Source organism: Equus asinus, chromosome 1 (assembly GCF_041296235.1).
Source record: "Equus asinus isolate D_3611 breed Donkey chromosome 1, EquAss-T2T_v2, whole genome shotgun sequence".
Taxonomy (NCBI): domain Eukaryota; kingdom Metazoa; phylum Chordata; class Mammalia; order Perissodactyla; family Equidae; genus Equus; species Equus asinus.
Window position 1 is genome coordinate 34,847,413 of NC_091790.1, and position 18,088 is coordinate 34,865,500.

Here is an 18,088-nt window from a genome sequence, read left to right on the forward strand (position 1 = left end):
CTTAATGCCTCTCTTAAGCATTTCTTCAGCTGCTTTTCAGTGGTTACCCTACTTTATCTTTCCGTTCAGAGAATTAGTTCAATTTTCTGCTGTCATTTGTTCTCTAAATAAAATGTAGCACAGGAGACCTATTTTTATGCTAGGTAGCTTCAGTAGGCTTGGCACATTTGACCTAATCACATCCCGAATTACACTTCATTTCCAGTAAACTAACGTTTATTGAGCTGTGTGCGCTGAGCACTCTGCTTGGCACTGAGGTACGAAGATGAGGAGCTTACCATGTCGGGGGAAGAGTCACACTTTTAAGGCACTTCATTGATCCTGACCTGATAGTTGTCATTGAGGTTGGCTTGGTAAATGATGCTAATAAAACTCTCCAAGAAAGTAGATTCTGAGCATTTGAAGTCTTATGTATATGGTAGAATAGCATTGCTCTCTTTTGTTAAGCTGAGTTGTTTGTTATCTGATAGTATTCTTTTTTCTTTTCTGAAGGGAAGCAGCAGAATTTTCAAAGCTAAAGCTTCACAGAGAAGCAAAAATATTAACTCATCAAGCTGTGTTGGTTTTACCTCTTATATATTTCTCCCCCGTCACAGACCCAACACTTGCCCTTCCCTCCGCTCTCTGGGCTCTTTGCCTCTGCCCCTGCCCGCCTCCAATCCATTTGCCACACAATGGCCAGAGCGAATTTTCTTAAATGCAAATCTGATTGTGCCGCTCACCAGCTGGCATCTGTGTAATGAGTTCCGATCGGCTTTCAGATAAACTTCATACTTTCAGACATAACTTACAAGGCCCTGCATGAGGTGACTGTGACACTCCAAATGTGGATCTCTCCCCACACTCTGTTGTCGATGCCTGCTGGACTGCACTCGCATCCTGTATCAGAGTCTCTTGTGCTCAGGTCTTTATCTTTCAGGTCTTTGTTTTTATCAACTCATGGGGTGCCTTCCCTGACTCCCCACTTCTGGGTAAGTGGCATAATGGGGTACATTATAGCACATATGTGCAGACTCCATTGTCTTCATCCAATCCTCTATCTTCTGTATTTGATTGGAAACTGTGTGAGAGCCTGCTTACTGTTGAATCTCTGGTCCTTGGCACCGAGTATTTGTGCCATAACTGGTGGTTGAATAAACAAAAGCCATAATTTGCCAAATTGTGGCTTGAAAGAAAGAATTAGCATATCACCTTTAGGATCTGGGTGATAGCTTGCTGGGAAATCTTCAACATAATGATTAGATTTGGTAAAAATCCCTAAACATCTCTAAGAATCCATTTGTGTAGTCCTCGATATTTATAAGGCTTGTGGAACATTGCTGAGGTCATAACAAAGTATTATACACTGAATCAGTGTGGCTTAGTTTTCTTTGATGATTAGTTTCTCACTGAATAAATAAATAGAAAGATAAATAAGTAGATAAATAAATAAATAAATAATGACTAGCATATGTGAATTTTAAAGACTTGATAAAAAATTTCTCTGGTCCCAGATTTTAGTAACAATGTTTTAACTAAGGAGAGAAAACAGCCTTAATTTAAAGATGACAAGGCTCAGAGAGAATGTGACATATCGTATCTTTTCCCGTTGTGCATAGTTTTTTTACCTAAGACTTCTGAGATTTATTACTTTCAGGGATGGTTCTGGTGGGAAAGAAATGTCAGAATTATCTTAGCTCAAAACTTTATGACAGTGTTTTCTCAAGAATTCTTTTAAATAAAATTCTTTCATTGCATATTGCCTGAAAATAAAATGTCTAGTGAAAACTATTTTCCTGAAACAAAAGTCTCGGCATCTAAGTCAGGCTGACTTTGCCCTGTTTTCATACTGATGAGGACCAGCTCAGTGAGTATGAATGGACACTTGCTTCTGGCACTGCCAACTGTCTGAGGAATAGATTGCTGGGTAGGGACTTGTTGGCTACCAGTGGAAAAATTCTGTCCCTTCTCCCAGCCCCCGTCCTCCTCTTAATGCATTCCTATTTCTTGGGTTCCAGATTCTTAGTATTTGGAGGATATGGTTAAAACAGGACGCTGGAGAAAGTTACTGTGGTTTTTGAGGAAATAGTACTTTAGACAGAAGCAGATGTTTATTTAGAACGAGTCCATTTTACCTTTAAGGAAATACCAAAGGTCAACTCTCCAAGTGGGTTCAAATTTAGTGTCAGCCAATCCCAGGGGCTTTTCTCTGTGTATCTGCCTCTGTGGAGGTAAGAAAGGTGTTGGAGTGACTTTCATGCTGCTTAATTCCGCCGATGTTATTGGTGTTCAGCTCTGAGTAATCAAGCGGTGGATGGCTTTCCAGATATTTGGTAAGTCTCCACTTCGGCCGGTCACTACCAGTAGGACATCATAGGAAGTAAAAATTGATACGACACAGTTAATCTTTTGGTAAATATGTATTAAGTGCTCTCTGTGTATCAGGCGCTGGGCTAGGTTTTGAAGTCATGACGTGTTCAAGACCATCAGTTCTGTCTTGAAGTCTTGGCCAGTCATTGACTCTAAACAGAGTTGTCGTCATTCAACTACAGAGCTAATAAAAGAAATGTGATGAAGTAAAAAGTGACATGAACAGAGGAATGATTGAGTAGATGTGTGGGAAATGGGAAAAGGCCTCTTTGAGATTACTCACAGGTTATGGGCTGGACCATCGGGTGGATAGTGTTACCACCATGTATGTACCACACAGATATATAGACAGATAAATTATAATGTCCATTTAAGACGCATCAGAGAAACATTGTGGGAATACAGAAGACAGAAGAAGCAGAATAGCAGAGTTAAACGATATGCTCCAGAATCCCAGTCGGACTGGCCTGGGTCCCATTCTTGCCTCTGCTACTATTTATGTGTGATCTGAGGGGAAGTTACTTAACCAGACCAAGATGAAGTTCCTCATTTGTGAAAAGGAAGATGAAAATAGTACCTCTCATGAAGATCTTTGGGAGATAATATAAATCAATTATTACAGTGACTACAAATAAATAACACTGAGTGAATATAGGATTCTTATAAGAGCTAAGTGCCTTGTAAAGTTAGAGACAGCTTCATGATGGAGATGGCTTGTGACCTGGGTCTGAAAGGATGAGTCAGATTTAACCAGATGGAAAATGAGGGAAAGGAGTAAAGTATTCAAAAGTGTGAATGTGTTAAAGTGCCTGACATTTCTTCAGAATAAAAAAGAATTTAAGGTGCCAGGAGAGGAAACAGACAGATGTCTTGGTGGTATATTGAGGTTACTATGGGAAGAGACTCGCTTGTCATTTGGATTACGACCTTAAGATGGAATCTTAGAAAGGAGATGACTGCCTTCCATTCAGTAATGGTCCTGGGAGTTCACACTTTGACACTGCTCTGCTGAAAACATAGAGCAATGAAAGACAAAGAGAAACATAGAACACCAAAAAAGCACAGCTAGGCTCAAAAATACAATAATCATCTCTGTGAGTCAGAAATGAAAAGCAGCGAGCATACCTGAAGCTCTGGGCCTGATGGGCACCTTGTCTGGAGGCAGGAAGCAGATTGCCTTCTGCCCCAGTTTAAAGGGGTAACAATTCTCCACTAAATGTGAGGAGAGCTACATTCACTTTTTTCCCCCAGACATAGTCTCTCTCTCTCTCTTTGTTCTTTTTTTGGTGAGGAAGATTCACCCTGAGCTAACATCTGTTGCCAATCTTCCTCCACTTTATAGGTGGGTCACTGGCATGGCATGGCTGATGAATGGTGTAGGTCCATGCCTGGGATCAGAACCCATGAAGCCCAGGCTGCTGAAGTGGAGTGTGCCAAACTTAACACTAGGCCATAGTGCCAACCCCCCACCCCTGGCTTTTTCTTTTAATTGGAGAACAATTGAAATACAATATCCTATTAGTTTCAAGTGCACATCATAGTGATTTGATATTTATATACATTACAAAATGATCACCATGATAAATCTAGATACCATCTGTCACCGTGCAAAGTTATTACAATATTATTGACTATATTCCTTATGCTGCACATTATATCCCCATGACTTATGTATTTTGTAACTAGAAGTTTGTGCTTCTTCATCCCCTTCAACTCTTTCACTTGCCCCCTCAATCCATCCCTACTCTAGTGTCCACTCGTTTGTTTCCTGTATCTATGAGTCTGTTTCTGTTTGGTTTTGTTTTTTCATTTGTTTTGCTTTTTAGATTCTATAAATAAGTGAAATCATATGGTATTTGTCTTTCTCTATCTGACTTATGTCACTTAACATAATGCTCTCTAGGTCTGTTCATGTTGTTGCAAATGGCAAGATTTCATTCTTTTTTATGGCTGAGTAATATTCCATTGCATATATACACACCATATCTTCTTTATCCATTCATCTATTGATGGACACTTAGATTGTTTCCATATCTTGGCTATTGTAAATAATGCTGCAATGAACAGAGAGGTACACCTATCTCTTTGAATCAATGTTTTTGTTTTCTTTGAATAAATATTCAGAAGTGGAATTGCTGAATTGTTCGCTTCTTGATGATAATGGGGGCTTCCCCACTTGTGAAAGGGGCTAAAGATAAAAGGAAAAACAGTTGCCAAACCACTGTCTGGGGTTACACAGTTAGTCGAGGGCCTAGGAAAGGAGGCAATAGGGACACAGTGTCAAAACCAGGAAATGAACCTAGTCACCAGCTGAATTAGCCACTGGATATCAAATTCTCCATAACTGCCTCAGGACGTGATTGCAGGACTGATTCCACACCAAGTGGAGGCAACCTCCAAACTACTAAAGAGGGAGTCATGAGCACAACAGAGGAGATGGGGAGAGAGAAAGAGATTCTGTAAACTTAAATTCTAAAATAGATTGAAAAATGCTAAGAAAGGAAGACTATAGAATAAAAAATTGGATGATATCTCTATTTTATGTGAAATCAATTTTTAAAAGCCTGATAGAAAAATTTAAATGTGAAGCTCAAAGAATCTTTTAAAAAACTTTGAAGGAAAATTAAGCACAAATGAAAAAGTAAAAAATATAAGTGGGTTTTGAAAAAATTTGGAAGTATTAGAAAAGAAGATTTATTCTTTGAAAGAGAAAGCTCAATAAATGGCATAAGTTTAACATTGGACACTTTCAAAAAGAATATTAGTAAACCGAAAAATTTAGAGGCTGGCCTGATGGCAGAGTAGATAACATTCGCATGCTCTGCTTTGGCGGCTGGGGGTTCGCAGGTTTGGATTCCAGGCACAGACCTAGCACCACTCATCAAGCCATGCTGTGGTGGCATCTCACATAAAATAGAGGAAGATTGGCACAGATGTTAGCTCAGGGACAATCTTCCCCACCACACACAGAGAAAAATTTATATAGGACACACATGGCACAGAGAGATAAAAAGATTAAAAATTAAGAAAAAGAAACTCATATATATCTAACAGTACTCCCAAAAGAAGAGAATGAGGAAAATTGCAGGAAAGCACTATTTGAATATCTGCCAATTTTCCATGCTTGAAAAAGGATACAAATTATCCAATCAAAAGTTCGTTCTGAGGATTGAGCAGTATAAATAAAAATAAACTTACAACTAGATACACTGTAATAAAGCTGCAGAATACTCAGAGTGATAAATATGTCTTATAAGAATGAAAAGGTAGATGACAGACTGCTGGCAGAGATCTCATCAATATAACAGATGCTGGAAGACAAATGATTGAAGTGTTCAAAGTGCCAGGTGGAAACAATTTTATACTCAGCTAGACTAATATTCAATTTTGAGGACTAAAGATATTACGATGCACATAAAAACTAAGAGAATTTACTACTTACAAACCCCCACTAGAAGAGTTGTTAAAGGAGGTACTCTAGTAAGAAGAAAAGTGAATCCAATGAGAAGATATGTGATAAAGTAAACAAAAGCAATCACAGAAACTGATAAACTAGGAGCTGGCCCTGTGGCTGAGTGGTTAAGCTCCCACGCTCCACTTCGGCAGCCTGGGGTTCCACTGGTTTGGATCCTGGCCATGGACCTAGCGCTGCTCATTAAGCCATGCTGAGGTGGAGTCCCACATAGCAGAACCAGAAGGACCTACAGCTGGAATACACAACTATGTACTGGGGGGCTTTGGGAAAGAAGAAGAAAAACTATTGGCAAGAGCTGTTAGCTCAGGGCCAATCTCTAAAAAAAGAAAGAAAGAAAGAAATCGATAAAATATGTCATGTCACTAAATGTAATTACCTATTGGTGAATAATGATAATAATCATAACATTTTTAATGGGAAAATAAAAATATAAACTACGATGACAAGAGAGAAGGCATTCAAGCATGAGTTAAAATGTGCTGAATTACATGTTATACTCATGATGAATTTTTAAATACTTGAGTATCAGAGGAATAACGTGTAAGGAAAAGGAAGAAAGGGAAAAATAAAAAATTAAAATGAATGTAAACTGAAAACAAAAAATAAAAATTACAATAACTGTCAATAGATTAAACTCACGCATGAAAAGTCACAGATAATCACATTATATTTTAAAAAAATCAGAATCTAGTTTTATGCTGTTTATAAAAGAAACAGCGAAAGCAAATGAGCAAAAAAACTACACATAAAGGTAAAAAATAAAAGAATGGAAATACTAAAAAGGATATAGCTTTAGCAACAAAACTTAAATAGAGATATAAAATATTTGGACAACAAAATTGGCAATTTTGAGATTTACGTAGAATGTTTACAAAATTTTTCTATGTAGTATGTCACAAATAAATACTAACCAATTACAAGAAAATGATATTATAAAGATTATGTTTTCAGAACAAAATCAATGAATTTAGACCTCAAAAAGAAAAAATTAGTAAAATGTTCTCATATCTTAGGAAACCTACAATCTCATTGGGTAGAAAGAAATGACTTAGAATTGAAAAACAGGAGATATAATGTCTAAAGTAGAATTTAGAGGTAAACTTATAGCTCTAAATGTATTATTAAAAACAAAGAAAAATGAATGAGGAGAACATTATCTTCACTAATTAGAAAAAGAATAACAGAGTCAATTCAAAGAAATAAGAATAATAAACTAAGAGCAGAAATTAGTGGAATAGTTACAAAAAATAAAGAAACAGGTAGGAATATTTCTGAAATTCTAAAATAGTACGTTAAAACACATTTCAGTTTGCGGAGAACTAAAAGTTTTATGTATTGCTGGAGGGGTTATAAGTGGGACATTTTGAAAGCAATTTGGGAATATCTAAAAAGTTAAAAAAGCACAAATCCTATGATTGTGCAATCCGCTGTGAGATAAATACTCTGGCCCAGAGAAATACATGCCCATAGGCACAATGGAAGTTATACAACATTGTTGACTGCAACATTGTTGTGCTAGTGTGCAACAGTAAGGGGCTTATGTACATCAGTAGTGAGTGGATAATTAAATTGTGGCATTTTCATCCACTGCAGCAGAGCACTGAGAGGTGAACTAGGGCTACGCATATCAATATGGAAAAAAATCCTCAAAAACACAAATATTGAAAATTAAATATCTATATTAATCCTTTTGTTTTGTTAAATGTTGCTTGTACATATTAAAATTTGCATGGGAATGATAAACATCACATTCAGTTTAGTGTAACCTGGGGAAGATGACAGGGACACAGAAAAGGGAAGGTGTGCATACAGGGACACAACTGTATTTATATTTTATTCCCTTAAAAATAACATCAGGGGCTGGCCTGGTGGCGTACTGGTTAAGTTTACATGCTCTGTTTTGGTGGCCTGGGATTCTGCACACCACTCTTCAAGCCATGCTGTGGCAGCGTCCCACATGTAAAGTAGAGGAAGAATGGCACAGATGTTAGTTCGGTGACAATTTTTATCACCAAAAAAATAAATAAATAAAAATAAAAAAGTAAGAAAGAAATGTGTACTCATTGAGTCAGAATATGGATATAGTTGAAAGTTTTGATATTGTGTTAAATTGCTTTCCAATTTCAACTATCAGTGAATAAGTGTGTATATGGTCTTACTGCAGTAGAGATTACAAGTGTAGGAGAGTGGCTTTGAAGGAAGCATGTGACCATCTCTGTCCTTTGGCACTATGTGTCCTACTACTGCCATGTCTCCTCTTTTCAGTAAAGATTCTTGAAAAGAGTGGTCTTCAAGCCCGGCTTTATTTCTTCAATTTCCCTTCATCCCAACTGACTGGAATTTATCTTCTAGCGCAACAGGACAATGATACTGTTTTTGTCAAGATCTCTAATACACTTTTTCTTTCTCTTTCATGCTGGCAGTATGTGATGGTTTGGATCCACCTTGCCCTTAATCCTCGCCCTCATTTCCATGAGAACCTCTCGCCTTATTTCCTTTATTTTTCCATTGGCTGTTCGGCTCAGTCTCCTTGACAGGCTCCTCCTCCATTGCTTCTCTGTAACATGGTGGTCTTCTTTTGACTCCAACTTCAACCCTTTGTCATTGCACACATCTGGGTAATCTTATCCAAACTGAAGTCCTCTACTCTCTAAACACTGATGATTCCCAATTTTATATCTTCATTCCAGATTTTCTCCCAATCCCTAAACCCTTGAATACCATATATTCTGAGTATTTCCATTTGGATGCCTCATATGCACGTCAAGCTCAGTATGTTTACTACTGAGCGTAGATATATTTAAAACTGTGCTCCCCGTATTGCTGTCATTTATTCAACTCTTTAAGCTGGAACCTCCAGGATATTTCCTGGCTCTTGGCTCTTCCTCTCTTTCTACATCTCTCTTCCTCCTCCTCACCTGTCTCTCCCTGCCCCTCCTCCCTCCTTTGCTCCTCTCCTCCAGCTCCTTCTCTCCTCTCTCTTTCTTCTTCCCCTTCTTCCTCATTCTCCTTCTTTTATTTCTTCTTCTATGTCTCTTCTATGTAGACAGTGCCATTGCGTTTCAGCTTCCCCTCAAACTCTAGTCCTTGCTTCCCTGTCCTACTCCTTTATATGATACCAACCACAAAAGCAAATACCTTAACAGGCTACTACTTTGTGGGTTTTATTCTTGAAATAAATATTTGAATTTATAATTTACTTTTGAGAATTCAGGCAAAATACTGAACCTCCATTTGCTTCAATTTCCTCTTCTGTAAAATGGGGATAGTAGCACAATTGTGAGAATTCAATACAGGTACTCGTGAAAAGACTCAGAGCAGTGCCCAGCACATGGCAAACATTATATAAGTATAAGCTTTGTATGTGTATTTCTTAGCTGTCATTGTTTTCTATTACTGTCTAGTATTACTAGAATATCTATTATCTGTCTCCATGTTCATTACTAGAGATTTTCATTTCCTATTAATTTTTCGAGTAATATTTAAGGTGGTTAGTCTTCCAAAAAAATTAAGCAAGTTTTTTATGCCCTTTCACAAGTAAAATTTTAATAATTAAAAGCTTTAAAATTCCCTTTATAAAATTGAATTTAATTTTCCAGGAAGGAGGAAAGATATTTGTGGAGAAACATTCCTAACAGCTCTGTCCCCTGGAGTTGGCTTGGCTTTAAAACATTTAGGAATTTTTGTACCTTGGTTAAATTATTGGTGGCTTGACATTGATAATGGTATGAGGCTTTACACCAAGGAAACTGGGTAAATGATACAAATCAGGGTCCATTTATTAGCATATCACTGTGTAATTTTGCTAAAGACCAGGATTATTATGAAGTTTGACACAATGACAAACTATCTTACTGTAATTTTTAATGTATCATGGGGATAAATTGTGCCTGCAAGATTTAAAAATTACTGTATAGATTAGAAGACAATATAATAATTACCCTGTAACCTGGGTGTCAGTCCATCATTGAACATCAAAGGAGGCCTCTATGTATATTTTGCACTGGTTCCTTTGTATGTTTATATGTGTTTTTGAGTGATTAGGGACCAAATGAATTTTTAAACCATCTTAAAAAGTAAAAGAAAAGTACTCTTGTTCAATAAAAAGAAAATATACATTCAAAAGAAAAATTTCCACCCAAATTTTAGAACCAAGTTAAGGCAAATTCAGAATTTAGAGTAATTCTTCAGTTTTACTTACAACTGGTAAAACTGGATAGTTGTTAAGATAAGTTATAATTCCCCTTTGAAAAACAGTCTCATCAAATGCTCACCTAGAGAAAAAAACCACATATAAGACCTTTGCGAAACTGACTAGTTCGTGGGTTCCACTTCCTGTTGTGAGGAGTAAAATGTACTTAAACTCACTAAAGTTCTCAAGATTGTTTTCATTGTCTCATGTAAACCAATTTAGGTTTCATATTCATGTATATTAAATGAAACTGAGACTCCCTGTAATTTGTTATTTCTATAATATGTAGTCTGTTTCTGGTCAGGGGAAACAGTTTGAGCCGTTATATAGATTTTACAATAATTTGCCTTAGGAGAAGTACTCTCAGAGGACGGTTGACTCAATGACTAAACTCCCCTGCCCCCCCCCCCCCCGCCCCCCCATAAAAAAGTCTGAATAAAGTCCTTTCTTGGTGTTGGGTGCTTACTTTGTTTGAGGTCTAGTCCTTCTGCTTAGAACTCCCTCTTCCCATCCAGCGTAGGCACAAGAATCTAGTAGACCGAAGGCTGGTCTTGGGAAAAATTGAGACAAAGCCTACAGTTAGATTTGGGGCTTTCTCTAGAGTCAGACTTAAGGGTGGATGGTGGAGCTGGAGAGCCACCAGTCCCACTGGTAGCTCATAAGGGATGGGTGGAGGAGATTCGCTGGTTCCCAGGCAGGACAGACAGATGAATGCTGCCTCCCTTCCCACATCCTACGCCTGCCCTCTCGTGACTCTCCTCTTTCTCCTTCTTTTAAAAGCTGCTCTTTTTGTACAAACTAGCGTGATTTCACCTTGTTCCTCTGGGGCCAGAACCCTCTAGCAATGCCCCTGTCTACGACTCCCTTTTCATCTTATTCATCCAGTTCTTAGCTTGTCTTCACTGCTCTCTGCGTATTTGTGGATGCTAGATTTTCCCAAATCATTCCTACTATCTAAATTCACTCGCTCTCTTCTTTGCCTTTAGACCTAACTCTTGGCTAAATTTTAGCTATCCAAATAACATACATATTTGGGCTAAAATACTTTGTTTATAGGTACTAATCGGGTTTTACTGATCTCAGATAATTGGCGTATCTAAAAAGACCCCAGGAGACCCTCTGAGGGCATGGTGGGGATTTTAGACCAAGAGGATGGTCACGGTGGGGGATATTTTGTGAAGTGGGACTGAGACTAGGTCCTGGTCATGATAACACACCTGAATTTTAGTCACGTGTCATGTGACTATAATGTGTCTACGCTTTCCTAAAATTTAGGGCCATTATTACCTTTGGTATGTCCTTTTTCCACATGGATGATTAATTTCTTTGAGGATAAAATTTTATTCTAACATTCATAAAATAAAAGTCAATACGGGGATTTCCCAGGAAATATAATTTAAGCACTTTAACTTCATCCTCATTACTGAAGGAAATACAAGTCCTACTTATCCTAAAAATATCAGTATGAAATTTTTATTAGATGTGAAGTATGTGTTTATATTTATAATCGTACAATATCATGTTACATAAAATCATATCAAGCAATGTTTTTTAGTTTTCAGAGTATACAGTCTTGTTAAATATTTATGAGATCTATAGGACAGGAATTATTATAAATATCATGATTTTACAAACGAAAAAGCAGATTTGATTGGTAAGGTGACTTTTTCCTGGGTAACACAGCTACTAATTATGACAGCTATGAGTTGATTTCAGGCCTCTGGAGTTGAAAACCCCATCCTATTTCCACTATATCATATTCCTTCTTCAAACATATAGAGCCATAAGCAATAGCCATTCCATCAATAGTCAGATGTGTAGAATACTAGCCAGTTGTATCTAGAATAACATTATAAAATGCTGTAACAAGATCGCATACCTATTTTCAGAATTGCTTTTCAATTATATGCAATTTTTCGAATTCTCAACCTGTTAACATAAAAGCTTAAGTCATTTAAACCTGAACAAATTCAGCTTAGATATTGTAGAGGAAAAATGGAATTTCTTTGGTCTAAAACCTCGCTCTCTTTCTCTCTCCACACACACACACACACACACAAACACACATAGGCAGGCACTTGAAAGTATTTTTGTTTTCTGTTTTTGCTGATGGTCTAATTTTACACAAACTGTTTAAACTGTATTGTGAAAAATGTGTATTTCAGATACATTTTCTTATGTCTGATTTGAGTATCTGAAGAGCTAGTATAAAATAAAAGTTGGTTATTAATATACCGTCCATAAAACATGTGAGAAATATTCAGAGATAATTAAAGGCAGAATAAGAAACTTAAATTTGGCTTTAAATAAGAATTTCCTGATAAGGAGGATTGATAGTTACTTAGAGCTCACTGAGAGAAGTTGTGGAATTTCTTTTTCTGGGATATTTAATTCTTGTGGTTCAGGTGTAACCTTGTGTGGCAGCAGGACCATGAAGTTCATAGTCCAATGTGAACTTGTCATATTTTGAGATGGTGACAATTATCTTCCAGGTTTATTTAAATAATCGTGTTATTTAGAAATCGCAAGAAAAGAAGCAGGCTATATTTTTTCCTCTCTCACAAAAAATAAAAGGGGAAACATAGTATTATTTTTAAGAACTTCGGTGAACCGGTCCTGTCATAACTAAAGTGGTAGTGCGGGAGCTGCCTGTGGGTGGAAACAGGAAACATTAGTGATAAATGCTGTGTGACATATTTTTTTCAGGTTCAGCTCAATGTATACCGATTCTGATTAGCACGTTTCGTGCCTCGCCGAGTAGCTCCCCTTTAGCTCTGCCTGGAGAGTTTTTTTTAGCTTCCATCCTGCTCATAAACACTGCCACCTCCTCCCTCCTTCTCTCTTTACAAATGTTACAACACAATCAGAAATTTCCTCTTTTCTTCCGTTCCTGCATTTTCAGCAGGTTCCCTTGCGTCAGAAGCCGAGAAAGAAAACTCAAGGTAATTAAATCTCTTTTGTTTCTTTATTCCCCTTTTGTGTGCGTGGGTGTGAATTTTCTCTTGGATGCCTTCTTTGGGATCGGATTTTGGTCTGTCTTCGCGTTATTATCAGGCAGATACATTTTGGGTGATTTTTGGATCGATTTTAAGAAATGACGACATGCTGTTCATTTGGATTAATCCCTCGTGGTGTGTCAATAGAGCTTAGAAAAACTGGCACCGAGTCGGGAGGTGGCTGTGTTTTCAGGTGGGCATTAACCCCTCTCCATCTATTGTATAACTACTGCTATTATTGTTCAAAGGAGCTGTGTTAGTGCAATGGTGTGCCTGCCAGCCATAGGATTTTAATTTTTGCAACTTATTCTTGTTGAATAATATACTTAGACTAATACTTTTATATAAGTCTCAGTATTTCTTTGGCTGTATCTTGTACTGTCTAAGCACCAAATGAATGCTTAAAAATAAAGTAGATAAATTATTTTTTTTTGCATTCACTTTGCGTAAATCTCGGTAAAAAATCCAAATCCCGGGAGGTAGACAATTAACAGTTACTTTTCACTCTGTCGCATACATCAGGGCAATACGTTACCTACCTTTTCACGTAATTGTTGCAGGTTTGTTCATGATGAGTCGGAGGAGGATATCATGTAAAGACCTGGGACATGCTGACTGCCAAGGGTGGCTATATAAGAAAAAGGAAAAGGGAACTTTCCTCAGCAACAAATGGAAAAAGTTCTGGGTGGTGCTGAAGGGATCTTCACTGTACTGGTACAGCAATCAAATGGTGAGTCCACTGTCTTCCCCCTTTTCCCAGTCTCTTTAACAAAGAGTGGATTAAAGATCATCATGGAGCAGGTTATCTCCATGGAAAAGTTAATTTTGATATCTGGGGCTTGGAACAGAGCAAATAAATAAGTTCTGGAAACTATTTCTGGTCTAGTAAATATGTAGGCTATTCTATTGTATTTTATGGAAGAGAAAACCATCCTGCTTGACAAGTCTTTGGTTGGGGAGGGGTGTCCAAACGTATATACTTACTAAGAGAAGCTCTCAGGGTCTATTAATGTTACTTTTCCATGAGAGAGTCTAATCGTTTCAGGATTTATGTGGATAGCCCTTGATATGGGAACTTTATATTGTTAGGTCTTTACTAGAAAGGGATTCAGCTTTATGACCTATTAGGGATGTAAATCAATTCAGTTGGCAGAAGCTATTTCCATTTCTCCTCCTTTCCTATCTTCTCCTCTGACTGTCTTTATTAGGTGGGTTGGTTTTGGAATCTCTAACCTGTGTGCCAGCATCATGTTGGCGACCGTCGTCCCTTGTTCCTTGGCATGTTTGGTGATGGTATTAAACTACTGCTGTTTGGACCACACTTGATAAGAGAGATGTCTAATTTATTCTTTAGAAGAGTACCCTTTTATGGTCTGCTTCACAGCTAGTTTTCTGTTGAAAAGGGCTTGAAATAAAGTTATTGTTAGAAGATGTGCTGATCTTTCATGGCTTGAAATGTTTTGAAAATGATGATATTGTTGAATATTGAATGAATAGAGACTTTTCACATAGGCCTCTCTCCACTAACCCCGGGGTAGCCAATTGCTGATCTCAAGAGAGCTTGCGTTTCTCTTTGAGGTATAGTGAAGATCAACAGTGGATGTCCTTTCATCAGTTAGGGGGAATTTATTTAGAAATTGCCTGTAAGCCAGAACATTCTTTTTATGTGATACCATTCTTTTAAAATGGCTTATGTATGCCCATCACTCAAGCGACAGAGCTTTAGAGCATGTAACTTTATAAATGTGAAATAGGTGCTGCGTATAGTTTGTGGGCAAAATTTTTAGTTGATATATTTACATTCACTGGCCACTAATCAAAAATTTGTGTTACCCACATGCCTCTAGGCACCTGTCCTTTAAAGATTTGGTTAAACTGGACCCATATTCAGCTTCAGTGCCCTGGAAGAAGCGTTGCCCCCTGTGCTTCTCTCTCTCCCCCCTTCCTCCTTGCCTCCCTGTTCCCAAGCTTATTGCTTTGGTTTCACCCCATGCAAAACAAAATTTTTCATCGAGTTGCATAAAAATATATTTCTTCAGCCTTTGGTGAGTTTTATCAACTTTATCAAGGATTTGGAAGGTTCACAAGAAAGAATCACCTTGCAGAGGCGCAGTCTTCCACTATCTCCCTTTCATCTCTTTCTTTTCCCCTCCTGGATTTATTTATCGTCTTGTCTAGCATGGAATACTTTTATCCAAATTAAGGTAACCTGGGCCTGTGGTCTCACCTTCTATCATAAAGGATTCTTCCTAAACAAATACAGCTTCCTTCTTAAGAAGAATTAAGATTAATATAAATTTCTCCTGCTTGTTTCATATTATTTTAGGCTCTTGCCTTTGGGTAATTGTGGCAAGTGATAATCTGCATCCTTTGTAAAATGAGAGGACTTACTCATTTACCTTTTAATAGCTCTCCAGAAATTTCCAGAGGCTGTTGGGTGCTGATGGAGCATGGCACATCTGTGGGAAGTAACAAAGCTCAGCTGTAAGCAAGGCACTGATTTTCTCCTTCAATCAAATTATTCAGCAAATATGTTCCTGGTGCTGTCCCTGTCTTCACAGAATTTGAAGGAAGCTCCTCTGAGCCACACATGCCACAGATTGGGCTTATTTGGCTTCATCAGCTTATTTGGCTTATGCTTCTTAGAGGAGCAATGAATTAACTATTTTAGGCATTCGGAATCTCATGCTTCCACAGGGAGCAGCAGTGTTGACTGAGACCAGATTAGAAAGAGGAAGAAGAGAGAGCATCAGACACACTCCAGCAGCCCTGTCCTGACTCGCTTTCAAGCATTTACTTAAAGTGATATTCAGGTAGCAAATCATGTACTTGAACACACTTGGATTAGCAACATCGAATGGAGAACATGTTTGCTGTTATCTGGCCACAGAATTATCCTATTGACTTAGTAGTACGTAATAGAACAACATGTTCAACTCCCCAATTCTATGACTGTGTTGTAGAGTGATTCTCTCTATGTGCACATGCACATGCATGCCCTGACATCCTAATTATATGTTTGTTATGGGGAAAAAAGGCTATTCAATGATCACTTAATTAACAGTCATATTCCTGCTATCTGTGTGAATGTCAGCTGTGAAATAAGAGCCAAACACATATCCTCAAGCTAAGAACATCTATTTACTCTCTGCCACTTAAGGAATTCAGTCGACAAGTAGGTCCCAAGGCACCTGCGCCTAATGAGCAAATGTCTTCTTATTCTACCTTCCGTAATCCTTATTCATTCTTATGTGGCCTGATGCTGAGAGAGAACGGAGCCAACAGCATCCCAGCAAGAGCCACCAGCAAAGGCATGTTGAATGCCTACTGCCTGCCAGGGCATCTTCTAGCTACCTTTTACATATGCTCTTTTATACTCCTCCAAAACACCCTCCAATGTAGTAATTGTCATCATGTTTTGAAAGTTGGGAAGTCTGAGATTCAGAGAGATGGTGTACCTTTCCCCAAGTGACGCAAGTACTAACTGGCTGAAAATAGATCACCTTCAGTCCCTTTGACTCCTCAGCCCAGGATTGTTGCCATATGTCAACCTGACCCCACACAGGGACGAGGATAAATGGCATGATTAGATCACCTTGTTTCATGCCTTCGATAGCGTTCCGAGAGAACAACTCTGGAAATGAAATCTCGGGCAATTCTCACGTGAAAGTATGAGTGATGTCATGAGGTCCCTTTGCCTGTCTCTGTTGATCCCTGACACCACCTGAGGAGACCACGTCGCCCTCACCTCTCTCAGCATTCTTTTGCTGTTATTATTATTATCCAGGAATTGATGCCTGGTGTACCTTCTTCTTTCATGACTCTTTGCTGCTTCAAACAGTACTACCCGGATTTCCTTGAGAAAGGTCATGTGCAGACACTCAGCCCCCACTTTTCACACCCCATATTATGTGCTTAGAATGTGTTACAGCACCGAAGACTGCACGCCAAGTCTTACGAAACCATATTGAAGTTTAACAGCCATAAGAAATCCAGGCTGTTTCAAATCCTGGATTTGAAATCCATGCAATTGTTTGCCCTTGCCCCTAGGATAAAGTACAAATTCATTTCCTTGCTCATGAGTCTCCTAACTTATATCTCTCTTACTTTCCCACCCTCCCCACCTCCACTCAAGCTTCAGCTACAGAACTTCTTTTAATTCCTTTTTAACATCAAATATGCTGGCTCTCTTTAAGCCTTTGTGTATGTTATTTCTCTGCCCACAAAAATCTTTGTCCCTATGCCCTAAAGTCTTTCCCACCCGATCCCGTTGAGGTGGTCTAATCTATCCTTTGACCTCTCTGCTCCCATAGGAGCCTGTACTTTTCTTCTTCTTATGCTCATCTTCCTCTTTGGTACATGTTTGTTAGACTTGCTGTTTTCCGTAATTGATAATAGTCTCTGTAGAGCAGGACCACAAGTACGTCTTTAGTACCTTGCACATGTCTGACACTTACTAGGTGCTCAATTCCTATTTGTTGATTTCATAAATAAATGAGATTTATGAATCATCAACATTTATATTACCCATGGGAATTTTGAGACATGAGATGGTGAATAAGGGCTACTTTTGACAGAAAATAATTTTCCAGTAAAGAGTTTTCCACTTCTATTCTTAAAAATAGATATAGGAAAAGGTGCAATTTGAAATTTACCAGAAGGGCTTCATGGTCCCACATAGGTCCCATACAGCTGCTCCGACTTTGCTAACACCTTATTGGGGGTTATTTTAATAGATTCTTTCTAATCATGACCTCTGGCTGAAAACAAGGGCCTATTGATCAAGATCACCAGGGTGGGGACAGAGATGTTGAAAGAGAGATAGAGGGTTTCCCGGGGAAATTCTCTCCACCCTGGAATTTCACCGGCTTACCAGGCACAGCCGGAGACGGAAGTTTGGGATCAATATCTTCTTTCTGGTGAAGGAGAAGAATTATTATTTTCCCTCAGGCATGTCACTATGAAAGAGTGACAAGAAAAGCCCTTAAGATGTTATTGCTTATTCTTTAAAACTATTTTATATTTTTAAGTTTTTAGATTTCTCCCGTTTGCTAGAACTTATTTTTCTTTTCTAAG

General features: G+C 38.2%; 1 protein-coding gene across 14 annotated transcripts in view; it reads left to right on the forward strand.

Annotated features, from left to right (window-relative positions):
- IPCEF1 (interaction protein for cytohesin exchange factors 1) overlaps positions 1 to 18,088 on the forward strand; it is a 169,044-nt gene that overhangs the window by 87,107 nt on the left and 63,849 nt on the right. For 6 of the 14 annotated variants that reach the window (XM_014828863.3, XM_070486586.1, XM_070486678.1 and 3 more), the window contains 2 exons: positions 12,919 to 12,958; positions 13,573 to 13,742. In XM_014828863.3, the coding sequence (XP_014684349.1) occupies positions 12,919 to 12,958; positions 13,573 to 13,742 (210 nt within the window). Of the gene's footprint in view, positions 1 to 12,918; positions 12,959 to 13,067; positions 13,206 to 13,572; positions 13,743 to 18,088 lie in introns of those variants that run through there. The other 8 variants (XM_070486746.1, XM_070486785.1, XM_044760708.2 and 5 more) reach the window with 3 other exon arrangements.